The sequence below is a fragment of the Ascaphus truei genome, chromosome 4, assembly GCF_040206685.1.
Source record: "Ascaphus truei isolate aAscTru1 chromosome 4, aAscTru1.hap1, whole genome shotgun sequence".
Lineage (NCBI taxonomy): Eukaryota > Metazoa > Chordata > Amphibia > Anura > Ascaphidae > Ascaphus > Ascaphus truei.
In genome coordinates, this window is record NC_134486.1 from 5,363,313 (window position 1) to 5,390,747 (window position 27,435).

Below are 27,435 nucleotides of genomic sequence, written 5' to 3' on the forward strand. Positions count from 1 at the left end.
TGAACTCTGAACTGTTGGAGAGTCAGCTGAGGCTGAGGACCAATAGGGTGCGAGACTCTGGATAGAGAGGACAGGATGCGTGTGGGCGGTGGGACACACGAGTAAGAGGTGAAGGAGGAAGGTGGCGGAACCTCGTGTGCGTGAGCGGAGGGTCAGTGACCCATCCGCTTAGGTCAGAGACATTCCCCAGCCCCCAGGAGCATTACCCCTGTCATCGTAGGGTGCCGCTTTTGTAGGGACGGCCGTAGTAGTTAGGGACCTACCCTTTAGTGCGGGTTCAGCTGCGGAGTTGCGGACGCCATCTTGGTCTGGAGGACAGACCGCACAGCATAGCGGAGTGTCGGCGCAAGGCTGGAGCAACACTGGGGACCTGTGTGAAGTGGTGTGGTCACCGTAGTGACCGGAAGGTATCTTTAGTCAACAAGTGCACCTACACCGGTCATCAGGCGCTGATCCCGCCTCCCACTAACTAATTGGGGGCACCAGTGTGCCAGCATATTATGCTATACAGATACTAGTTACAGGACATACTCCTTGGGAGAGTGGCAGAGCCACCTGTGTACAGAACATTATACCTAACATGGTGTGGCTGAGCCACTGTGTGTGTGTTATATTATGTGATATATAGAGTATAAGGGTTTAAGACGTGTCATGTATACTCTCTAAGCTTTCGTTAACTAATCGCAATAGTAAAAGGTTGCCTGTTGCACAATACCGTTGTATGTTTCTTACTCAGGGTAGATTCTCTAATATGGGGATCCTGGGTAAGTGGAGGCGCTGCACCATGATAAGTAAGGGTATGACCCCAGGCTCCCCCACAGCGGAGGCTCAGAGCTCCTGAAGCCACAGGTATACACAACACCAGTAGTTCCCTTAGATCTGGGATTCACAAAAAGGGCTACATTTGGAGGCGCTGCTGAGATTCTTAGACCTGGGGTGCCCCCTCATTTTTTTATATTGTGCAACCAAACCACATCATGTCGGTGCCCTCGGCGCTCGAGGTACGCAAGTGGGCCCAGCGGCGCGGGATCCCCTTAAATCGTGCTTTTGCGCTGGGCCATGTTCCCGCCACAATCTCGTTAGGTACAGTGACCGAGCAGGTCCGCAAACTCCCGCTCCTGGACAATGCCCAAGTACAAGACCATTTCTATGACCGCGACCAGGCCTGGCGCCGGGTCTTGTATGCCACTGAACAAGATATATGCCCCGAGGCCTTGCCCCGTATACTGCTGTTGCCCGAGGCCCCGTGGGTGCGCTGCCCCATAGTCCAGGCGGACACCCCTGCGCCCCTGGCCACTTCCACCCCACAGAGAGAGTATACAGCTGCAGTAGGTGCCGCGACTGGGGCCACAGTCCATTCCCCTGACCGTGGTCTGCAACCGCGCTGGCCAGCAGCCCTGAATCTAGGCTCCTCGGCCACTCCGCCAGGCCTGCGGTCTGGCCTCAACCGACTTAGCCTATCAAGACTGGACACTTACCCCGCAGTCGGGGATAGCTTACCGGGAGACACCTCTATCCCCGCGATAGCAGCCGCTCTCCACAACACAACCCAGTCGCTCCAGTATAGGAAGTTTAAGGCCTTCTCCGGTGAGAAACCCACGCCCCAAGGGGAAGTAGGAATAGAGGACTGGTTGGATCACACAGAACAGGTGCTGCCTGAATGGACCTGCACGGACGCGGTCAGAAGACAACGCATCGTTGAGTGTTTACGGCCCCCCGCGTCCCACATGGTGCACTACTACCGGGATGACAATCCGGAGGCTGATGCAGCAGATCTCATCTACTGCCTGACAAAGGCGTATGGGGCTCCGGTGGATACTTATGCGTTGATGGCCAAATTCCACGCGTTATCCCAGAAGGAAGGGGAAATGGTATCCGACTTCCTCAGGCGACTACACCTGGACTTATGGAATCTGGTGAGGAAGGGCGTGTTGCCAAGGATAGAAGCCAATGGACTGCGCACCACTCAGCTGTTGAGGGGGCTCCTACCCCTACACCCCGTGTCGGTACGGGTTAGTAGCTGTCTAACTCCCGGGCAAGCCTTATCGTTTCACGACCTAATGGATCGGGTCCAAGCGCACGAGACGGTGTTGTTAGGACGTGACCTGGCTCCTGGGAAAAAGCCCCCGCCTGGAAGTAAGGAAGTCAAGAAAGTGGAACCCAAGGCCGACGGACCCGAACCTGGGGACCTCGATCCCGACCACGAGGACGCCAGCATACCAGTGGCGCCCTGGCCTCGTCTCCCGTCCGGGCGAAGTTCACCAACCGGGAGAAGCGAGAATTACCTCAGCCAGATTCAGTGCTACGCGTGTGGGAAGATGGGACATCTGCGTGCCCGTTGCCCCACCTTACGGAAAATGGCATCCCGGCCCGCGCAGTCAATGCCGTGCAAGATTCTGGAGGATGGAGAGACGTCGCCGCCATCCCCAAGCAGCCGAATCAGCCCCGCCGCCATTATTCGGGTAGTTATCGAAGGCATCTACGCCGCCGCATTGCTGGACACGGGATCTCAGGTGACCATCGTATACCGGCCCTTCTACGATCAACACCTCCATCGATTGCCGTTACTCTCTGCGGATGCCTTGCGACTGAGGGGATTGAGTCATGAGGATTACCCCATAGACAGTGTAGTAAAGGTGCAGTTAGACATTCCACAACTGAACACTGGTAAACATCATCCCATGGAAGTGGAGGCCCTAGTGTGCCCTGAACCGCAGGATCACCCCAGTGCCCCGATCATCTTGGGTACTAACGCTGACATTGTGCGCGCGGTATTCCGCATGTATTTGCAAGAGGCGGGAGAAGCCCCGCTGCTGGCCCTGGCCGCCTGCCCTGCTCTCCAAGAGGTCTGCGGGAAAATCGCGACTGAAGAAGAGCATGGGATGCTCTATAGTCAAGAGTGGGGACTGACTCAAATTCCCCCGGGGGAAGGAAGAATGATGGTCGCCGCATGTCACTACCCGGGCCGACGCCCGGAGGATCAGCTCTTCTCCTTAGAAAGTGTGGCCCAGGATGAGCACCGGCTGGGCTACGAAGTGTTGGCCTCCGTCAAGAAGTGGCCTGGAAAAATCCCTGAGCGCACCTGGGTATACGTGCAGAATATCTCCCCATATCCCATGAGCATTGATCGACGCCAGCCACTAGGCAGAATATACCCCGTGACTCCCGAAGAAAAGAGCGTAACGGGGCGACCCCATAACTATGGTCATACCTCCGGATCTCGGCTAGAATTCGACTTTGGGGATTCTCCGCTCCCTGAGGAGTGGAGGGAAAGGCTGCGGATCGAGTTACAAAAGCGCCAACAGGTGTTCTCCACCAGTGACATGGATGTGGGATGCAGCCGCAGTGCCCGCCACACCATCCGAATGAGTGATGCTACTCCCTTCCGGGAACGTTCTCGACGACTCGCCCCACGGGACGTAGACGAAGTGAGAAGGTTACTCGCCGAAATGGAGAGGGCTGGGATCGTGCAAGGGTCCCGGAGTCCTTACGCATCGCCCATCGTGGTAGTCCGCAAAAAGAACGGGACCGTACGCGTGTGCGTGGACTACAGAACCCTAAATACCCGCACCATTCCCGATCAATACACGCTGCCCCGAATCGAAGATTTACTGAACGCTCTGACGGGAAGTACTTGGTTCAGTGTACTCGACCTCAGGTCGGGGTATTACCAGGTACCCATGGGCAAGGAGGACCAAGAAAAGACGGCCTTCATCTGCCCATTGGGGTTTTATCAGTTCACCCGCATGCCGCAAGGGATCTGCGGGGCACCCGCCACGTTCCAGCGATTAATGGAAAAGACTCTCGGAGACCTGAACCCGCAAGAATGCTTGGTGTACCTGGACGACATTATAGTGTTTGGGCGGACTCTAGAAGAACACTCCGAGAGACTAATGAAGGTACTGGATAGGCTTCAGGGGGAGGGCCTCAAACTGTCTCTGGACAAATGTAAATTCTGTCGGTCCTCTGTGACGTATGTGGGCCACATCGTATCGGCCGAAGGGGTGTCCACCGATCCTGAGAAGATAGAAGCGGTGGTGAACTGGCCTAGGCCTCAGAATATTCAGGAGCTGCGGTCGTTTTTGGGATTTTGTGGCTATTACCGGCGGTTCGTGGAAGGCTACTCTAGCAAAGCAAAGCTGCTGAACGATCTTCTAAAGGTGTACCCAGGAGAAACCGAGAGGAAGGGGGTCACGGCACAGACGCCCTTTGGGGAGAAATGGACCCCAGAATGTGAACAGGCCTTCCTGAACTTAAAGACTAGCCTCACTCAGGCTCCGGTCTTGGCCTATGCGGATCCAGAACGGGAATATGTCCTACATGTCGATGCTAGCCTTAGCGGGCTGGGAGCGGTATTGCATCAGAAGTATGAGACAGGGCTACGTCCGGTGGCCTATGCGAGCCGAAGCTTGACACTTAGTGAGCAGAACTATCCGGTCCATAAACTGGAATTCTTGGCCCTAAAATGGGCCGTGGTGGACAAGCTGCACGACTACCTGTATGGGGTACAGTTCGAAGTACGCACGGACAACAACCCCATGACATATATAAATACATCAGCCAAATTGGACGCCACGGGACACCGTTGGTTAGCTGCCCTGGCCAACTATAGGTTCAACCTCAAATACAAACCCGGACCCACCAACATAGGTGCCGACGCTCTGTCTCGTCGACCTGGCCTTCAATCTACCCCTGATGAGGAAGTATGGGAAGAAATACCGGGTCCCGGGATTCGTGCTCTCTGCTCCGTGGCTGCGGTAGTCGACAATCAGGTAGCATTCTCGGAATTACGGGTTGCTGACTCTTTGGGATGCCACTCACGAGCCATTCCTCGGGCCTATCAAGGTCGAGAAGGGATGAATATCACGGAAGATAATATCATCTCATGGAGGGATCTAGTGCATTACCAAACTCAAGACCCCATAGTGGAGATGGCTCGTCAAGCGGTACAACGAGATAATCCTTCTATACTGAAGCAAGCCCCCAAAAACTTGGTGAAACTCCTGTTGAACGAGTTTGGGAAGTTCGAAATGGACAATTGTTTGTTATATCGGGTGATACCATATCATTACCATCCCGATCGGCGTCAGCTGTTTCAACCGGAACGCTTGAGGACCCTAGTCCTTCGGGCCCTTCACGATGACCATGGCCATCTGGGCATTGATAAGACATTTGGGCTGCTACAGGATAGGTTCTACTGGCCTAGGATGAGGGAGTCCGTGGAGCAGCATTGTCGAAGGTGTAACCGCTGCCTACAAAGGAAGACACTGCCCAACAGGGCGGCTCCCATGGCACACTTGAAAAGTTCGGGCCCCATGGATCTTGTGTGTATGGACTTTCTCTGTATTGAGCCCGACAGTCAGGGCGTTAGTAATGTTCTCGTGATCACTGACCACTACACCAGGTACGCCCAAGCGTTCCCTACGAAAGATCAGAAGGCCGTAACGGTGGCCCGAGTCCTGTGGGAGAAGTATTTCATTCATTATGGATTACCAAATCGTCTTCACTCTGATCAGGGCAGGGACTTTGAGAGTACACTGATAAAGGAATTGCTCACACTACTGAACATTGCCAAGTCCCGGACTACCCCGTACCACCCCGAAGGGGATGCGTTGCCCGAACGGTTCAATCGCACCTTGTTAGATATGTTGGGGACACTGACAAGCCCACAAAAGACGGAGTGGAGTAAGCACGTCGAAGCGTTGGTGCATGCGTATAATTGTACCCGGCATGAGTCCACTGGGTACACCCCGTACTTTTTGATGTTCGGAAGAGAAGCCCGGTTACCGGTGGATGTGCAACTGCGGATATCTACCGATGGGGTATCCAATAGGACGCATTTTCGATATGTACAGCGACTAAGGGACAGTTTGCAGCAGGCTTATAAATTGGCTGAACGAACGGCAGCGCAATTGAATGCGGGAAATAAAAGACACTACGATCACAAAGTACGTCACAAGGAGAATCACCCCGGGGACGCGGTCCTCTTACGCAACTTAGGTGTTCCTGGGAAACTTAAATTGGCGGACCGGTGGCGGGAAGGTGTGTACGAGGTGGAGTCACAAATGCCTGGCCTTCCTGTGTATCGGATCAAGGACTCCGAAGGCCGCGTAAAAGTGTGGCATAGGAATCATCTACTTCCCATACCTCAAGTAGGGAACAATGAGTTAGAATTATCCGCTACGCCAATAGATGGAGAAGCTGAAAACACAGAGGATGGCCTAGAGACTGTAAAAATTGCCACCTCTGAGGATCCGATGGAAGGAACCTCTCAAAGGGGACTTCCGGCCGCGGGGGCATCTCCCGAAGGAGCTACGGGTAAAGAGCCTCTTGGCCCGAACATTGATAATCTAACTCCAGTGAGTCAGTCCCTAGATCCACAAAGCCCATGTTTCACACCCCAAAGAGACTTTAATAATGCTGAAAACCCCTCAAGGGTAGAGATGGAAATACCAGATGAAACTGGATACTCTGCAGAGGAAGCAGAGGAGAATCAACCTCGGCGAAGTCAAAGAACCAGTCAGCCTCCCATGCGAATGGCATACGATCAATTTGGGGCACCCCATTATGAGGCTCAGCAGTGGGCTCGGCATAGAATGCAAGCTATGGTGGTACTATTCAACGAAATGTGTAACCTGATCTAGGAAAGAGAGGGCTGTGTAAATAAGTTCACATATATGTTGTTTAGGTAGTCCAGCGGGGACGTAGGATTCTGGAGAGGGGAGAATGTAAGGATGTGTATACATATATATGATGGTTCCGCGCTGTCACTGACATAGGAAGCGCCATACTGTTCTTTTGCCAGTAAGGTCACTGAGTAAGAGTCAGGCTGCGCATGCGCGAGGAAAGCGCGCGAAAGGCAACCAATCTGGAGAGACTTTGGGGGTTGCACTCTGAACTCTGAACTGTGGGAGAGTCAGCTGAGGCTGAGGACCAATAGGATGCGAGACTCTGGATAGAGGACAGGATGCGTGTGGGCGGTGGGACACACGAGTAAGAGGTGAAGGAGGAAGGTGGCGGAACCTCGTGTGCGTGAGCGGAGGGTCAGTGACCCATCCGCTTAGGTCAGAGACATTCCCCAGCCCCCAGGAGCATTACCCCTGTCATCGTAGGGTGCCGCTTTTGTAGGGACGGCCGTAGTAGTTAGGGACCTACCCTTTAGTGCGGGTTCAGCTGCGGAGTTGCGGACGCCATCTTGGTCTGGAGGACAGACCGCACAGCATAGCGGAGTGTCGGCGCAAGGCTGGAGCAACACTGGGGACCTGTGTGAAGTGGTGTGGTCACCGTAGTGACCGGAAGGTATCTTTAATCAGCAAGTGCACCTACACCGGTCATCAGGCGCTGATCCCGCCTCCCACTAACTAATTGGGGGCACCAGTGTGCCAGCATACTATGCTATACAGATACTAGTTACAGGACATACTCCTTGGGAGTGTGGCAGTGCCACCTGTGTACAGAACATTATACCTAACATGGTGTGGCTGAGCCACTGTGTGTGTGTTATATTATGTGATATATAGAGTATAAGGGTTTAAGACGTGTCATGTATACTCTCTAAGCTTTCGTTAACTAATCGCAGTAGTAAAAGGTTGGCTGTTGCACAATACCGTTGTATGTTTCTTACTCAGGGTAGATTCTCTAATATGGGGATCCTGGGTAAGTGGAGGCGCTGCACCGTGATAAGTAAGGGTATGACCCCAGGCTCCCCCACAGCGGAGGCTCAGAGCTCCTGAAGCCACAGGTATACACAACACCAGTAGTTCCCTTAGATCTGGGATTCACAAAAAGGGCTACATATATATATATATATATATATATATATATATATATATATATATATATATATAGCATCACAAATGTACTCAGCAGTTCACAAAGAATACAGTAGAGGGAATTATAATAGAATAGTAAGTGCAGCAAAATCAGACAATAGGAAAGTAAATCCCTGCCCTGAAGAGCTTACAATCTAAGGTTTGAGTGGAGTTTACAGAGATAGCAGGTGAGGGAATAAGTGCTGTAGATGGCAGTGCTTGGCCACAATGGGTGTGGTAAGAGTGACTGTGTGTGGAATAATAGCCATTAGTGCAAGCTATTAGGATGCTTGATTTGTGGGGCAAGTTTTAAGGTAGAAAAAACAGGATATTCAGCGCTCGTGCTGTATGATGGTGTAGATGATCCCTTTGCAGCATGTACATAAAGCGTCTCCCCAGAAACTCTCAAATCTAGGTGAACCCCCCTTAAAAAGGGGGGAGGGCACCCTGAAATACAAGATAATAAAAAATGCACAAATGCGCACCAGGGATTAGTGGAAGGTAATTTATTAAAAATACACACAAACTCTGAGGGGAACCAACCCCACCTCAGAACAGCTGTGCAGCTGGACGGCTAAGTACTACCCAGGAGAACACCTGATGGTGACTAAACCCTAAGCTTCACAGTATACAAATACAGTCAAATTTATATAAAAACACATGAAAGAAAAAAACAAACATGAAAACAACCTATCAACAGATTTGTATAGAAACCGCCATAAGGTTGGGCACTGGCAAGGGGAAACGGACACTCACACTGAGACAGTCAGCAGACTCGCGGTGGCTGCACAGGATCCGGATCTCAGCACCGCGGAGATGGAAAAAACCGCTGCTGTCTCCTTCAGGCTCTGTCTCAGTTTACCAGCATACACGCGCAGGATGACCTGTCATGACCTCTACGCGTTTCGTACCAAGTACTTACTTATGGCGGTTTCTATACAAATCTGTTGATAGGTTGTTTTCATGTTTGTTTTTTGTTTTTTTCTTTCATGTGTTTTTATATAAATTTTATATAAATTTTACTGTATTTGTATACTGTGCAGCTTAGGGTTTAGTCACCATCAGGTGTTCTCCTGGGTAGTACTTAGCCGTCCAGCTGCACAGCTGTTCTGAGGTGGGGTTGGATCCCCTCAGAGTTTGTGTGTATTTTTAATAAATTACCTTCCACTAATCCCTGGTGCGCATTTGTGCATTTTTTATTATCAAGTTTTAAGGTTAGTTAGTATTTAATGAAAAGGTTGATACCATTTGCATCGGAGGAGATTACAGTGAGGCATGAATGAGAGCAAGTGTGTATTGGGAGAAGAGATATTGGTCTGTAGTTTGAGACAGTGTTTTTGTCCCCACTTTTGAAGATTGGGACAGCTCTGGTAGTTTTCCAGGTTTTAGGAATATGGCCTGCAGAAAAGATAGAGTTGATTATGGAAGCAATTGGTTTGACAATGGCTGAGGCCCAAAGTCTTAAGAATTTAGATTGTAGTACAGTCAAGTCCCCATTAGCTGCTTAGTTTTAAATTTGAGGCGCATTAATAGGAGATACCTCTGTCTATATGCGGATGTTTATTTATTTATAAAATATTTTACCAGGAAGTAATACATTGAGAGTTATCTCTCGTTTTCAAGTATGTCCTGGGCACAGAGTAAAACAAATAATACATGGTTACAAATACAGTTACATAAATGAACAGGGTATACATTATATACAAGACATTGCGTGCACAGTTAAAGAAAATATATATTATGGGCCTATGAAACAGTTAAGACAGTAGTAAACACATTGATACAAGAATTTATTCCTAGGTATAAATTATCTCCCTATGAGACACTTATGGGAGGACATATGACTATCAGTAGTTCGAAGGAACAAATTAAGGACCATCTATTGGTAATAAAACAATTAATAAGTATTGTATGCAACTAATACATTTTTTGAGTCTCTCTAGGCAAAGTTGAAAGTGCACCTACTCGAGAAGGGGTTAATAGTTAAATATTTCCTACGCAAGCATGCTCTTCATCCCAGATGAAAAGGCCCATACTAACCACCAATACAGCACTTAAAGTGGCAGAGTTCTTTCCCTGGACCCAAAGTAAAGTAAAGCTCGTTCCAGCTCCACCAAAGACAAAAGTCAGCTAAAGCACAGCAGCATCAAGTTAACGTTTTGACGAGACATAAACTTTGACCGTTAACCAACGAGGAAAATAAGATACCAGGCAGAGGCCTGATCTTATCAGGAACATTTCATTTTTTTAAAGACTCAGAACATTTAATTTTTTCAAAGACTCAATATTTTTATTCTTTTATAGTGTGTATAAGTTAGAATTTTAAGATGTATGCACCATTGGGTCTGCGAAGGTATAACCCACAGAGAGATGACAGGATTGTCATGATGATGCTCTACAGAGCCTTGTCAGCAATACTCATCTGCCTGTGTTCCTTATACATCGCAGATATCTATCACCATGGTCAAGGTAACACTACACTAATTCACCATCTCACCCACAAACATCACAAAGTCTCAGTAATAGAATGTTGTGCTAATTCTCAAAATATATGATGGTAGAGATAGATGCCATTTTTCTTTAGCTAGCAGCAGAAAGGTCACTTGCCTAAAATAAGGTTTTTAGCATTTTTTGTATTGATTTTTACACACTAGCAACACCAATCTTTTATGGGTCAAGTGCCCCCAACAACCAGAAACAAGAGAAAAACACCAAATATTTCAGGGCTGAAAAGTAGTTTACGGAAAGAACAATTTTGGGTTAGTTTAGTTCTAAATGTAGGAGGTGGGTTACTATATGACAGGCTTAATACATTAACAGATGTATTAGATGATGTCCTCAGTCACGCCACTACAGCTATTGCATCACTAAACCAAGAACAGGTTCAGATCAGGCTTATGGCCTTACAAAACCGAATGGCTTTAGATTACATTTTAGCATCAAAAGGAGGTGTATGTGCCCTAATTAAAGAACAATGTTGTGTTTTCATCCAAGATCAGAGTGGCAAGGTACAACATGAGTTAGATAAGATAGAAGAAATTCAAGAAAGACTTAGGAAGGAAAGTGACACAGACTGGAACCATTTGGGACTGGGTGAATTGGTAGGATCATTAGGAGCGAAATTTTTGAATGTGTGTGTGTGTGTGATACTCGTTGTCATCTATGTTTGTGTTATGTTTGTCAAAGGCATGATCCACAAATGTGCAACCCCCTTTGCAGACATGATACCATTGTTTGCAGATCCAATACACAGTGTTTACAGCATCCCTTGAAGAAAAAAGATGCCAAGTACAGTGTTCTAACTCTGGAAAAGAATTTGGCCGCAACGCCATACGAGACTATGACTACATTTGGCAGGCACCCTCGTGCACTGTCCTATACCCTCAAGCAGCATTATGAGATGATGGAGCACCCCTGTTCCACCCAACGTGTTTCTGGACTAAAATCATGCCAATAATTCTCAAAAAAACAATGTTTTAAAGAATCAGAGGAGGGACTGACGAAGTTGAGACATTATGGGGTCTGACATAACAACATAACAGCATTTAGGATGAAGCCATTTTGTTTGAATATTTCAATCCGCCATCTTGTCTTGTCTCTGTGAGTCTTAATTTCTGTGTTTCGTTTCTGTATAAACAAACGTGTGAAGCAGAGAATGGAATGTTTTCGCTCTTAGCTGACTTTATTGATCTTTCCTCATCCAATCAGCTTCAAATTGAAAGTGTACACAGGCCAGATATTATGAGAAAGCCTTGTTAGTAGTCTAAGATAAACTGTTTCTCATACAATGTGCCAAGTGGCAGAACTGACATCCCATTTAACCCCATAATGGTTATTAGCTGACAGACAGTTATCCAGTATTAGTATGTATTACAAAATGACATCAGCTTTAGTATTGTTATGTATTACAAAATGAGGTAATATTAGTGACGTGCAAGCCCCCCCATAAAGGGGTGGAGCTTTAGGTTTTAGGGTATACATATATGGCATACCTTGTTATTGTTAGAGAGCTTTTGTTTTGAAGCTGTCTCCGTTGTGCACTTGACTTGAATAAATTCACATGTTATTCTGTTTCAAAATAACCTCAGACTGTTTTTATTTACGCTTTTCTCACAACAAACTTATTCGTTTCTTTCATGGTGAATTTTTGTGTGACCTGCTTAGTAATACAATAAGGAATATGCCATTCCTCATTGCTATGAGCCAGACAATAATGGTGACGTTGGAATGTGCTTGTACATGGCATGTTTTCGCCTTCCACCAGTGCATTATATGAAGTGAGCATTGATTGTTTCCGTCCCACCAGTGCATTAAATTAAGTGAACATTGGTTGTTTCCGTCCCGCCAGTGCATTATATGAAGTGAACATTGGTTGTTTCCGTCCCACCAGGGCATTATATGAAGTGAACATTGGTTATTTCCGTCCCGCCAGTGCATTATATGAAGTGAACATTGGTTGTTTTCGTCCCACCAGTGCATTATATGAAGTGAACATTGGTTGTTTCCGTCCCACCAGTGCATTATATGTAGTGAACATTGGTTGTTTCCGTCCCACCAGTGCATTATATGTAGTGAACATTGGTTGTTTCCGTCCCACCAGTGCATTACATGAAGTGAACATTGGTTGTTTCCGTCCCACCAGTGCATTACATGCAGTGAATATCATTATTGATTGGACCACTTACAAGGAAGATTCTAGAGGTCGTTTTTCTTGATCCTTGATTGGGGGCACACACTCAAAGAAATAAAATCTCCTGAAGTTGCTAAAATGTGTGGCCCTTAAACAGGAGACCCCTCTATGGGGAATTCCACCTCTAATAGTGAATTCAGTTAATGCTTTTTCTCCATGTATCCCTGAACTCGGAGGCAGTTCTGAAAGCCCTGGGGGCACTTAGGGAAGGGGCAACATGGTGCCTGTGGATGCCCTCTTGGTGACCCCTGCATGAGCAGACCATCAGTCATAGGTGTTTATAGTTGCTAGGGCTGGAGCAAGGCTCTGGGAAGGTTTTGGTTGACAGGTAGAATAGGAGGACTTGTGATTTGTTGAGGAATTGTGGCAGGGCAAAGGTCAGCTGAGTGGGGATTGGGCAGTTTGGGCAGGAACATGATGATATAAATAGAGTCCTGAGGGGGAGGAAAAGCCATTATTAACCAACAGTAAGGTGCAGCCAATACATCTATGTATGTATGTATTTATGTCATATACGCCATTAATGTACATAGCGCTTCACAGCAGTAATACACGTGAAAATCATATAAATAACAAATAATACAAATAACAGATCATGAGAATAAGAGCTTCAGACGTAAAAGTAACATTCAGGAAAAGAAGTCCCTGCTCCAAAGAGCTTACAATTGGATTGGTAGGTGGAAGAAACAGTAGGAGGGCATACTGTTAAGTGTGTCTGAAAGGGGCCAAGCTTTATGTATCGGGTATATAGTGTTAGCCACAGAGCTACTCATATGCTACGTTAAGCAGGTGTGTTTTAAGGTGGGTTTAAAGGTGGATAGAGAGGGTGCTAGTTGGGTATTGAAGGGAAGAGCATTCCAGAGGTGCGGGGCAGTCAGTGAGAAGGGTTAAAGGCGGGAGAGGGCTTTAGATACAAAGGAGGCATAGAGAATACATCATTGAGTACAATGATGGAGTCGGGATGGTGCAAGGTGAGAAATTAGGGCTGAGATGTAAGGAGGGGCAGAAGAGTGTAAAGCTTTAAAAGTGAGGAGGACAATTAAGTGTTAGATGCGTGATTTGATCGGAAGCCAGGAGAGGGATTCCTGGAGGGGAGAATTTAGGGAAGAGTAGAGTGATTCTGGCAGCAGCGTTTAGGATAGATTGTAGGGGAGACAGGTGAGAGGCAGGAAGGCCGGACAGCAGGAGGTTACAGTAATAGAGACGGGAGAGAATGAGGGTCTGTGTCAGAGTTTTAGCAGTCGTGCAACAGAGGAAAGGGCGTATCTTTGTAATATTGCGGAGGAAAAAGCGACAGGTTTTATATACGTTTTGAATGTGAGAGGAGAGTGTGACAACAACCTCCCACCGTTTTATTTCCTCAATGTTTTATTGATGAAAATAACATCATGTCTGTAACTAGGTAATAAAGTACTGTGTATAAAATAGAGTGGTTCATTTCATCGCAGCACAGGTGGAGTTTTGGTGTCATTGGTTATATTTATGCAGGTAGGAGTTGTGGAATAATATTATGTAAAATTTGCTATGAAGGCTCCTGTTTGGGACGGAGGAGCCGGGGTTAATTAATTCCAGGTGTTATTCATTCATTTTTGGGTTGGGAAGTGGTAAGGTAGAGGTTATATGCCAAGTACAAGATTGTGTCTTTTAATATTGTTTTATGAAATTGTGCTGCAGCCTGACCCCCACCAAAATATTGCTTAGTAGTTTTATCTATTATCGGTCTATGTTGGTAATTATTGAAGAAAGGATCTGTGCAGGGCATCCTATGGTTCCCATGTTCTTCACAGGAGCCCGATGCATATGGATCCCCCACTGGTCCATCATACCAGGTAAGAAATGATAATGGTCACTTACCTAGCTCAGTGGGGGTGCACTGGCGTCTGCAGTTGAAGCAGCAGCACCTGTCGGTTCCGGGACATTGGTTGTCATTGTGGCACTCATCAGGCGGGGGACGGACAAACTTACAGATCGAGGCATCAAAGTAGGGGCAGGAATCCTTCTTAGCTGGAGGGAAAGGATATTGGGACCTTAGAGAAGATTGCACAGTACATGTGGGATCTGAGATAATAATAATAATAATAATAATAATAATAATAATAATAATAATAATAATAATAATAATAATAAGTTTCCTAGTTTGTTTAAGTTTACTTGGTGTATATACTTTTCACCAGCAACAAAGGTAATGGTTTTTTACAGTATATTGGTGGCTATCCTGAGATTTTAATCCACTCAATGTTTTCTGAAACAAATCTTTTTTTCTTTTTGGGCTATACTGGCCCTACAATTCTGTGGAGTATAAAATCTCACAAAACCAGGAACAGAGCGCGGAACAGTTTCATGACATAAGTATCAACTCTGGAATCACTATACAGGGAGACATCAGGGAGGATGCAGGAGTGGTCTGATTGCCATTTACTGGATCCAGGCAGGCTTATATTTCCAATGCTAGATAGTAACACACAGCAGTTCCATAGTAGATGAGGTTGAAAAAAGTCATACTGTACGTCCATCTAGTTCAACCTATGCTACATTTAAACAGATACTTTATCCTATATCCGTACTTACAGTATATTAATCCAGAGGAAGGCAAACAAAACCCCAGAGTCATATCATCCAATGATATCTCATAAGGGGAAAATAAATTCCTTCCTGACTCCAAGAATTGGCAATCAGATTAATGCCTGGATCAGCATCCTTCCCATGTATACTTATTAGGTATATCCCGGTATACCTTTCCGTTCTGAAAAGATATCCAACCTTTTGGAAGATATTTATTGTATCTGCCACAGTCTCCATGGGTTTAAATATAATTGGCAGTATTGTCATCCTTTTATTTTGTATACAGGGAGACATCATTAATACAGGGAGTGGTCTGCTTGCAGTGTACTGGAGCCAGGAAGGCATGTACTGATATACTGTATATTCCCTTGTGAAATAGAACTGAAAAAGCTGGTGTAGCCAGGTACCCCCCCTCGGAGGTCGTATCACTGCTGTGGTACCTCCGGTTGCTGCGGGCTGTTGCGGCGACATGCGGATGCACAGGCACGCATGTTGGGAGCTCCGGTAATTGCAGAGTGATAGCGCTGCATTTTGGGAGGTTCGCACATTCGCACAGCAGCGGCGGCGGCCATGTAAAAGCGCGCGAAGGGCAGCCAATCAGGTAGGACTCTGGGAGGAGACTACAACTCCCATAAGCCTTAGGAGTGTCCCACCTGACTCCAGGGAATCAATAGGAGCTTAAGCTTTGCTGCAGGCAGGATAAGGAAGCGTGTCACAGGCAGCACGCAAGCAGAGTGAGGGGGAGAGAGGTAACGGATGGAGGGTCTGTGTGGAGGGCAAGTAAGCCTCTACACTAGGCCAGAATACCACCCCTAGGCCCCAGGCAGGCCCTGAGACACATGTAGCTTGTTGTACGTAGGGACAGGCCCTAGGTTAGGGACCTGGCCCCCTTACTGTTATATAGTGATAGTTAGGGATTCAGCGGACGCTGCACGCCTTTAAAGAACTATCTTCAGAGTGTGATCGCCTCGGACGAGGCATCAAGCTGGTGGATTCAGGACGGCACGCAGGAGATCGTCGGATCCTTTTTGAAGATATTTGAAGGCCCAGGTGCCGTCGCACTGGGCAGGTATCGTATAATATAAGTGCACCAACATACCAACCAATACCCAGGCACTGATCACGCCTATAAAGGTCGGTTCTTTGGGGACACTGTGGGACTAGTGACCAAGGGACTTTGCATACTGTGGAACTCTCGGGAACTCTGTGTGAGACACACATTTCTCTGGACACGGTGTGGGAGACGGTGGTTGGTGGCACTTCAGGAGAGTAATCCCTGCAAGATATATAGTGTTCACGTATATATCTTTATCTCTGGTTCTTAAAGGAGAATACGTCATAATATCATTAATAGTGTACAGTAAAGGTTATGTTATTTTGCATTGTGTGGGTGGTAATTATTGTGTCCTGTGAGGGGCTGCTCCTACACTGCTACGATCCCTCACAGGTGGAGGCACTGCACCAGAGTAAGTACACACCCCAGGCTCTCCGTGGCAGAGGTTCAGGCTCCTGTAGCCAACAGGTATAAGCGCAGCATTGGGTAGTTTCCTATTTGATAGGGAAACATGGCTACATTTGGAGGCGCTGCTGAGATTCAGACCTGTGGTGCCCAAAATCAGTGAAACATGTCAATTACAATCGTATCCTCACCTTCCCGCAAAGAGGTGTATAACTGGGCCTTGGCGATGCAAGTACCGCTTCTCCGAGCGATCGCAGTAGAGCAAGTGCCCGTGGAGGCCCTTTCATATGAAATCCTGAATACCCTAAAACAAAATCCTCACATACAAGGGAAAATAAGTGTCCTAGACCGCCACAAGGACCCTCACAGAAAGTGGTGCGCCCTATTAGTGAGTGTAGGGCAAAACATAACCGAGGGGGAAGGGCCGTCCAGTGTGTGTGGTCCAAGAAGCTAGAGGCTCCCGTTGCCCTGTAATCTACCCTGCAAGGCCCATAAAACCAGAGCCTGACAGTCCTCTCCTAGAACGAGCGTGAGTCATGCCACAATTGTGCAGTGCATTAGCCTGTTCTAGTCCACGGTCAAGTATAGACAGCCCCGGTTCGAGTCAAATGGAGGATATCCAGCTACTAGCTAAGGCTATACTACAATTGCGTGGGTCCAAATCCGAATACCCACCCTGCAGCCATACCTTAAATTTTAAACCTCTGTGGACCAAGTCTGATGTCACATACTTTTCCAGGCTTGTAATCTCCCACCATAACCTTCTTTGTTGTTTATACGTTTTATTACGTTTCAAGAAATAGCTTTTAATATTGTCTGTTGTGATCTCAATTGTCAGTCTCTTTTCTGGTCTAGACAATAGAAAACCACTCATGTTACTAATTACAGAAATATAGAGTGTAACGATAGGTACCTAAGGTATTGTATATCTGGTGACTCTTTCAATCATAAATGTCCCACAGGGAGCTGATGAGCGTAAAGAAGAAATTACTTCTACCAATAACATGAAAACACACAGAATGCTTATCGCTCTCCAAAAATACCATAACTAGCATAAAATGCCATGGTGTAGGGGAAATGAGGACACAAAAATCTAGTCAGGGTAAAGATCCTGGCTAGACAAGAAACCCGCAATTGCACTCAATGAAGACAACCATAGGTGGGACCAAAATATATTCCCAAACTTGTAGCCTAGTGTGCCAAGCGACGCAAAACAAAAAGCTTTATTAGAACATGATAGGGGACATAAGCAAGGAGTGTAGGGTATAAACACAAGTGTATTTAAAATTAGGTGGTGGTGACACGGAGTACATAAAGGTTAAAGGCTTTTTATATGATGTCACTCTACAGATGTCGGTGGTGGTGACCCACTGTGTTAGGAGCTCCGGTGTACCGAGGATATCAACATCCACCCGGCTGTACTGGTAGTATTAAGTAAGCGCTGACACAGTATATTATTGCTTACCTGGCCAATTTGGCTATGTGTATGCTACAGTATGTGTATGCAGCAATGTTATATACATATGACCCATTGATCTGTATAATCCTGCGATATCCAAGGGGGTTTTTGCAGCAAGATTGAACTCAGGGAACAGTTTACTTAAAGTGTTTAATTGCTATGTGCATACACTAGCAGCACTATTTTCACTGCCTTACTTGAGAGTGTTACCAAATATACTACCATTGTATATACATTGTATTTCACTGTTTATTTGGTAAGTTTACACTTCAGTAGAGATTTGAGTCATTCGGGTCAGTTTGCAACACACATGAATTGCTACAGAACACTATGTGAGCACTCGTACCAATGTGGGAGTTGCTTGATGTACTGCTAGTGTGAATGGGACTTGCTTGCTATACTGCTAGTGTGAATGGGACTTGCTTGCTATACTGCTAGTGTGAATGGGACTTGCTTGCTATACTGCTAGTGTGAATGGGACTTGCTTGCTATACTGCTAGTGTGAATGGGACTTGCTTGCTATACTGCTAGTGTGAATGGGACTTGCTTGATATACTGCTAGTGTGAATGGGACTTGCTTGCTATACTGCTAGTGTGAATGGGACTTGCTTGCTATACTGCTAGTGTGAATGGGACTTGCTTGATGTACTGCTAGTGTGAATGGGACTTGCTTGCTATACTGCTAGTGTGAATGGGACTTGCTTGCTATACTGCTAGTGTGAATGGGACTTGCTTGATGTACTGCTAGTGTGAATGAGAGTAATCAGCGTCTATACAGTTTACCAATAGGAGCTCCTATTTAGGAACCTCAGTGTACCTCTCTGGATATATTCCATACATGACACCATATATTTCTTGAGACATTTTCTCTCTTATATGCGAGGTTTCCATGTTTGGGCTTTAGAGGAGCCTTTTACCTCTATGTACTCTGTGTCACCACCACCTAATTTTAAATACTTGTGTTTATACCCTACACTCCTTGCTTATGTCCCCTATCATGTTCTAATAAAGCTTTTTGGTTTTGCGTCGCTTGGCACAGTAAGCTACAAGTTTGGGAATATATTTTGATCCCACCTATGGTTGTCTTCATTGAGTGCAATTGCGGGTTTCTTGTTTAGCCAGGATCTTTACCCTGATTAGATTTTTGTGTCCTAAACTTTATAGCTATCTGACTCTCCTTATCTGCCACCAGGCTGTATGCATTATATACTCCTCGAGAAAGAACACTAGCTGTTTGAAACACGTGGGAGGAGGTTTTTCTTGACCTGTCTATGGATCGTATCTGTTTTTATGTAGTTTAATAAAAGTTTTTTACTTACAACCTACTGGTGAGTAGTGTACCCTTAAGGAGCGGCTGCCTTTTTGATCCTTCATACTCTTGCTATCACTTCCGGATCTGAGAGGTGCCACGGAGGGAGGGTGCCCCACGCTGGTGCACCTACAGCCAGGAGGATGCTTAGGGATCAGTGACTGATCGTGAGTACGCTTGGTGCTCCACACTGTTATTGCTGGGGTTTTTTAGTGCCATTCCTGAAGGCTGTTTACCCCCGCTACCCCGACGCTTACCTCCACTAGCAGGCTTACCTTAACTCCATATGCTCCGCTATACTGCCTTATCTCTATCTTGTTACGGTTTAGCAGGTTCCTAGAGCTAAGTAGATTTTCTCTCCAACCTGTATGCATTATGATGTCAATATTATGATGTCATGGGCCAGATACATAGCCTACCAGATTCAACACTATGTGGCTTACTTGTCATAACATATACAGTATAATAACAAATGTACCCAATTTCCAAACATAGACCCAAACCTGCTCCTTGATCTTAGGAACCATCATGCTAAGTTTGGTTAGGATATCTTCAGAGGTGTCCAAATGCATAGCAAACAGACACACAACTTTCCAAAATATACAGTAGAAGATGTAATTATCCCAAAGTCCCAGCCCCCGGTGAGCAGTCCCCCCTCCGTACCTTCCAGTGGCAGAAGACAGCGTCTCTTGCAGCCAGAGAAACAGCACTTCATTTTCCCTTTGCAGTTATTGTCAACCTCACATTCTGGCTTTTCAAAAAATAAAATAAAACCACATGTAGGATAATCCACATCCTGGGGACAAATGCCGGGTTTTGAAATTGGAAGATCTGAAAGATCACAAAACAAATGCGTTATTTACACGCAGTACAGTTACTTATGTTTGAAGTGCTGTAACAAATTGTGCACCTCTACCAGAAGGAGCCCTCATTTTCATTAGGGTGACTGTTATTTAGACATTATTTTAAAAGGTTGGTGCTATAAATATATATTCATTATTGTCACAGGAGAACAGGTTTATTGTACATCTTTATCTGGATCATTCATTGAGCAAAACAAGATAATGAAATAAATTGTAGTTTATTCGCTTAAATAGGCATACACACAGGGAAACCCAAAATACAGACGAAATGCACATTTACTGGGGGTCAAAAAGTAGACTCTCCTAGGAGCAGGGAAGCCTAAATAAGAGTTTTACCCGGACTGGGACTTAGCCCGAAATCCTCTGGTTCCCAAATCGGCATGACGTTCCACACGCCACCGCTCCCTTCTCTTCTGAGAACTGGGACTCTTTTTGATCGGGGGGGTTAGTATCACACTCCTGGAACTAAAATTGGCTTGAAGTTCCAGCCACGACTGCTACGTTTGATTATTAGAACATGGGTGCTGAAAACGGGACTTAGAATCTGGCGGGCAGACTTTCCTGGCTTGAAATCTAAGCCAGTTGCTCTATTATTCTGGCAAGAGCATCTTTGAAAAGCCCACCCTCATATCTACCACTAAAAATCTCAAACCTGATTGGCTCAGACGTTTCTTATAGTATTTGGAGATTCATTCACAAAATACTACAGCCAATCAGAGCCAAGCCGGTCTTGAAAGCCAGGTCAGTTGGAAATCGGAAATTGCAAAGGGACATATGAAAGTTTGCCACCTCCGTCCCTTGCTATCTCAATGCCATCCACTGGGTCAGGCTCCTCCAGGTCTGGCAGAACAAATGGCAGCCCGGACGACTGCTATTATTCCCCGGACCTGGGTACTTGAGCCCTTCCCTGCTACCCATATGGCTTTCACACCTCTGGCATCCTCTGGCTACTTTGAACTCCGATGTCCACTAGACTTACTGGCACCAAGCTGGTAGCCCTGACAGTCTGTGTTGGCATCAGTTCCGAAAGCCCCATCTCATATACAGTGCACAACAGTACATACCAGCACTCTTACAGTATGAATAAAATATACTCTAATACCTGTCTAAGTCTATGGGTATGGAGAATAGAATAGAAAATAATACTTTTATTCCTATCAGCCCTTATTCCCCACACACTATCTACTGGACTTAGACTGGGCTCTGAGAGTCCCTTCACAACCTTATATATGATTGGAGCACTCAAGAACCCCAATATAGGTTCTGGACTACCTAGGCATTAAATTTTACCCGAATAGACCTCATTTTATTCCACTACCTTGTTTTGCCTAGTGAATGATCCCAGAAAGGTATAAAAGTCCTGGTCTCCCGAGACACATACATGTGTAAAGTCACACAAATAAGAGAAAAGCCCTCGTTAGCAACACAGAACAATATATATGTAGGGCTCTCTGTCTAAGTGTCAGTCTGTTTTATATTGACCTATCGACTCGCCACATTGTCACATAGTGAAAGTGACCCTATAGTCATTAGCACACTGTAGTGACTAGCTATGTATGAAGGCTCCGTGCTGCAGAACACAGGCAGTGCCGGTGCTGCAGACTGATAAAGGAAGATCCAGTAATACCAATCTGTTCGGGAAGTTGTTTATATCTGATAACTCTGGTGCTGCTTTACCTGAGATTTCTACCTGTGAGACTTAGATAAATATCTCCTTTAGAGGTGCGCAGGTAAAGATCTCTCATGGTTATACTTATACATGACAATCTTCCCAACTAAAAGGACACACAGTATGAAAACAGCATTGTTGCTTGTACAGCCTTTGGTGTGACAATGGTGTTTGCCAGAGGAAAGATGTGTAATTGTGTATTGTATTCAGGGTCATATTGTATTGTGTTCTGGAGTCACCTGTGCAGAACATGTTACGGTGACTCCGGTCTCAATTGTCCGATTATGTCTACTGTCCTTATTCATTCTGCTGCCAACCTGTCTTCCTCGCGCTCCATGCAAATTAACAAGCCTAACATCTTCTTCTCTAGCACAGGGAAGAGGGATTTGTGTTGTGTAGGAGCCTGAGACCCAGACATTGCAGGAGGCTAAGCCTCGGTCCTTTAACCCATTCACTGACATAGATCCAGCAAAACATTGCAAAGTGACCGGGGCAAAAGTACAGATACATCTGGTAAAGCTGGTAATTACCGTTGGGGTCTGTCACTATACAGAACACGGAATTATTTGCCAGTAATCATGACAACAATGCATGAGATACTGACAATGGTTTCATCTTTACACAAAAAACCCCATAGGGAACTTGCACTCACCGTTAGTATTTTCTTTACAAAAAATCTTATTTCTTATGCACTGGTGCCCAGATCCGCTTTCTCCGCCAGTAGGCGTAGGCTTGTTATATAGTAGGCGCTAGTGCACGCGCGGGCGTGCGCCCGGCATTGCGCGTGGACGTGGCATGCGCGTTTAGTTGGTAGGCTGCAAGCGATGACGCGTGCGGTTAGGGGGCCTGACTCTGATGTCACAGCATTAGGCCGCGCTGTGATTGGTCCGCAGCACGGTAGCAGCGCGAAAATACAATTTTATTGTAATTTCCCTGGTCTGTCGTGTCATCGCTCACGGCCATGCGCGTGCGCGTCCCTGGTATAGAAACGTCTGGCTTAACACAGACAATTCTTATTGGGTATAAATAAATATATACCAATGTAGATGAGCGTCTGCTGCTGTGTAAAGGGTAGCCCAAGACCCTAGAATCTAGTAACAAAAAAACAAACAAAGCGCACAACACTCATCGTGAAAAATGTAATAAACTATGTTTATATAAAAGGTGTTTCAAGGTTATGCATACATCAAGGTAGATTAATCAAGCATAGAGCCACAGAGTGGCAGTTACCAGCGTCTGCAACCAGGAACCACCAGAGCTTCACTCTCCTTATTTGGGCCCCCAAGGACTTCATTTTTTAGAGAGTCTGAGGAAAAGATTCCTCTCCCCTATAGATAAAACATCCAAATCAAAAAACCCAGCCCCATATCCAGAAAAACAAAAGAAAAAAAGAGTGTTGTCAGGAGAGGGACAAGAGGAGGAACCAGAGTGCAAGAAAAAAGATCACTACAGAAAAGAGTCCCAATAATGCGTGGTATTTTTATCCTTTCAACCACTATACTGACAGAGGATCAGAAAAGGGTACTTAGTAGAGGTCTTACCTTCTCTAAATCTAACGGACCAGATGGGTTTCAACTGTATAAAGACTTGCATAAGTTTACGAGAAATGTTACGCTTAAGAGACACTTTATCAAAACTGATCAAGAGAACCCAATCAAAATACCTGAAGTAGAAACTTTGACCATGTTGGAGAATGAGGGAGATGACCTTGTGTGTAAACATACACCTTTTAAACCAAGGTCAAAATTCTACCCTGCCCAATCCAAGGGAGTGGAAACATTCTTCAATATGGTTAACAGTGAGTTCCTCGAATTAACTAAAACTTTTAAAGCTAAGAGTATTAAACATAATATTAGTTTTAATGAAAATATAGCCTTAAGATGTTTAAAAGATAATTCTAATTTAATCATCAGGCAAGCTGATAAGGGGGGCGGTGTGGTCCTCCAGGACCGTAAGGTATATGAGGCTGAGGCCAACCACCTCCTTGGAGATCAAGCTTTTTATATTAAAATTGCTAAAGATCCAACTGTAGAGTATACAGCTTTATTAAAACAGCTTCTTACAGTAGCTATGGATGAATTGGTACTTTCTAAATTAGAGTTTGATTTTTTTTTTTCAGAATGTCCACGAGTACCTATTTTTTATTATTTGCCCAAGATTCATAAATCTTTAGTTAACCCCCCTGGTCGCCGTATCATCTCAGGCATCCAGTCACTCACATCCAACCTCTCACAGTATGTTGATTTCTTTTTACAAAGCTATGTAGTTAAAATGCCTGCTTATTTGAAAGATACTTCATCGGTACTTCAGATTTTTTCTGGCTTCGAATGGAAGAAGTCATATAAGTGGTTGACTTGTGATGTCCATGGGTTATATACCCACATCCCACACGACAAGGGTTTGTCGGCGATAAGGTTGGTCCTGGAGGAAGACAGTTTACTGCACCCCCTGAATGTGGAATTCATACTAAAAGCAATTGAATTCATATTAACACATAATTATTTTCTCTTTCTGTCCCAGTTTTTCTTGCAGGTTTGCGGAACTGCAATGGGGACTAGATTTGCCCCCAGTTTCGCGAACCTGTATATGGGAGACTGGGAGAGGAAGAGGATTTGGACCAACAACCCCTACAGTAGGAATGTTGTGATATGGAAACGCTTTATCGACGACATCCTGTGTGTGTGGCATGGTAATGATCAAGAATTGTTACATTTCATAGATTATCTTAATGATAATGATATGAACTTGATCTTCAGCCACATTTCCAACGAGCGATCTATCAATTTCCTTGATATCAATTTAACTGCCACGAGTACTGGGGAAGTAACCACAAAGGTATTCTTCAAAGAAGTGGAGAGTAATCATAAAAAATCATGGATTTCCAATATCCCTAGGGGCCACTTTGTTCGAATCAAGCGAAATTTCAGTTCCACCGTTGATTTTGAAGAACAGGCTAACATACTTTTGCATAAATTTCTAGAAAGGGGTTATTTGGAAAAAGACCTGATGAAAGACCTGGATATAGTGAGGGGAATGGATAGAGACCACATGATATTACCAAAGAGGAAGGAATCATCTGTTGTCACTGGGTCTCTTGATATTCCATTTGTGACTACCTTTAATTCTGTGAGTGTTAAAATTGAGGAAATTTTTAAAAAACATTGGGCAATATTAAATAGGGATGTGTTTTTAGGGGGCCACATCCCACCAGCACCAAAATTCATCTACAGGAGAGCTAAGAATTTTAAAAATACCTTGGCTCCTAGTGATATTTTTCCATCAATCCATAATAGGGATAAGTTATGGCTAAATAAATCTGTAGGTAATTATGCATGTGGTAAGTGCTCTGCTTGCCACTATCTACATAAAGAGAGGAAAACTTTTAAATCATTAGTTAATCATGAGGAGTTTAAAATTGAAGAATTTATAAACTGCAATACCACCCATGTGGTTTACTTGATTGAATGTTCCTGCAATATCCAATATGTTGGTCGCACTAAAAGGTGTTTGAAAGTGCGCATCCAGGAACACATTAGGAATATTAAAAATGGTTATGATAAGCACAGTTTGTCTCGGCATTTCTCTGTACACCATAAAAAGACCCATCTTCCCTTAGATTTAAGGGTATACACACTGTCCCCTTAGGGAGGAGAGGTGGTGATAGAATTAAGAATCTCTCTATCCAAGAAACATTCTGGATTTACAAATTAGAATCCCACACCCCTAAAGGGTTAAATGAGGATGTGGATATATGGTCCCTGTATTGATTCTGTCATTTAAATAATTCATGTCTGCTTCGGAACTAATTCTTGTTTCTTTCTTTCAGATATAAATCTTTGCCATTTGTTATTTTTAGGGTTCATTTTAGTATTGTGTTTTATGCAGCTTTTTAAGTATTAAATGTTTTTATTTATTTTTTATTTTTTTAGGCAGCTCTGATTTTGCAGCTGTACTGCATTAGCATGGTGCATAGTGATTCGTTGATACTACTAAATTGTTAACCAATCATATGGTTTTGAATGGTATAAACTCTGATACAGATATCATGTGTTTTATTCCCTGAAGAAGTGGCCTGTTGAGCTACGAAACGCCGCGTAGGAGAGATATCATTCAACCTACTGTATATATTTTTATTATTCATGTTCCAAGGTGTATTTTATTGTTGTCAAACGGTTTGCTGAACACCGAGTTGATTTCCTCTTCTGCGCATGTGCCGCGCTGTTGCCTGCCTCTGTGGTTGCCAAGTGAGGTCTGAATCATTACTGGCAGACACTGTTACTCAAAGCAGAGCGGGCGCTCTGACGTCACAGAAGGGCCCACGGGACCATGCCGTCACGCTGCCTGACTGATCGGGAAACACAGTGAGGTCTGCAGAGGAACCTGTGTACTACTTGCGAGCAAAGGACAACCACTCCCCAGGATCCACTAAGCGCATTGACGCTATTTACAGGACATTGAGACTGTGGCAGAGTCATCAATTATCTGGCATTTCACCTACCTGTAGGTGGAAAGGAGAGTGAAGCTCTGGTGGTTCCTGGTTGCAGACGCTGGTAACTGCCACTCTGTGGCTCTATGCTTGATTAATCTACCTTGATGTACGCATAACCTTGAAACACCTTTTATATAAACATAGTTTATTATATTTTTCATGATGAGTGTTGTGCGCTTTGTTTGTTTTTTTCCTTACAGACAATACAGGAACATTATACCTAATCTGTGCATCTAGTCTATCATCTAGTTCTCTGGCACAAACATTTTAGGAAAGGACATTGACCCTGAAACGTTGCAATTTTGTGTGCTTGAGAGCAGTAGATCTTTAGATTAGATCTTTTGATTATTGCTCAAAGCCTAAAAAACGGATTCTGCAATACAAGTGAGTTGAATCCAGCTGCAGTGCAATGATACTGTGTGTCTTTTTGTATACTTTGCAACATACAGTATGTGAGTGCCAATCCAAACCAACGTTGTTCCTGGTTCCATCTTTACCATTTGTAAAGTTTGTGGTTGTGTTGTGGTGTGTCACCATGGATTTCTCATGATGGTGTTGGATGTTACACAATCCCTTACTTTTATTCTCTTCTCCAACAAGCACATTCTCATTCTGTTTGCTTCTTCTATGTTCCTACACGGCCTCTTCCTCTGATATGGTTTGAACGCTGATATTTTTGCTCTTCTGAAGTGTGCTGTTACTGAGCCTACCCTCCTCATTTTTTTTTTTTTTTTTTTTATAAATGTTTTTGTTAAATGTTTTCTTTAAAAAAAAAAAAAAATACAAAAAAACTGTTTATTGAAAAGTTGAAGATTAAAGTTGCAAAGATATAGTTAATCATATTTATAAAATGTTCTACATTAACAGGTGTATTGTCTTCATCTCCGACAGATCCAGGATAAAACAGTGAATGAACTGTTCTAATGACTGTTCTAATGACGTTCTATTTGTCCATTAGTTTGCGGATGCTACCAAGATGAAAAATGAAGTGAAATGCCCAGACTTTGGCAGAAGGCCCTCCAGAATCTGGAGATGAATTGTGAGCCTCGGTCCAAAACTATGACTTGCGGAGCACCGTGAAGTCTGAAAATCTCCTTGACGAAGATCTCCGAGAGTTTTGGAGC

At 45.0% G+C, this 27,435-nt stretch overlaps 1 protein-coding gene across 1 annotated transcript in view; it reads right to left on the reverse strand.

Moving 5' to 3' along the window:
* The window catches only part of LOC142491875 (uncharacterized), a 35,434-nt gene extending 13,360 nt beyond the window's left edge, over positions 1 to 22,074 (reverse strand). Inside the window, exons 1-3 of the mRNA XM_075594695.1 lie at positions 22,062 to 22,074; positions 19,954 to 20,121; positions 14,356 to 14,505 (exon numbers count right to left, since the gene is read on the reverse strand). Coding sequence (XP_075450810.1) covers positions 14,356 to 14,505; positions 19,954 to 20,121; positions 22,062 to 22,074 — 331 coding nt within the window. The remainder of the gene's footprint in view (positions 1 to 14,355; positions 14,506 to 19,953; positions 20,122 to 22,061) is intronic.
* Between the last annotated feature and the right edge of the window lie 5,361 nt (positions 22,075 to 27,435).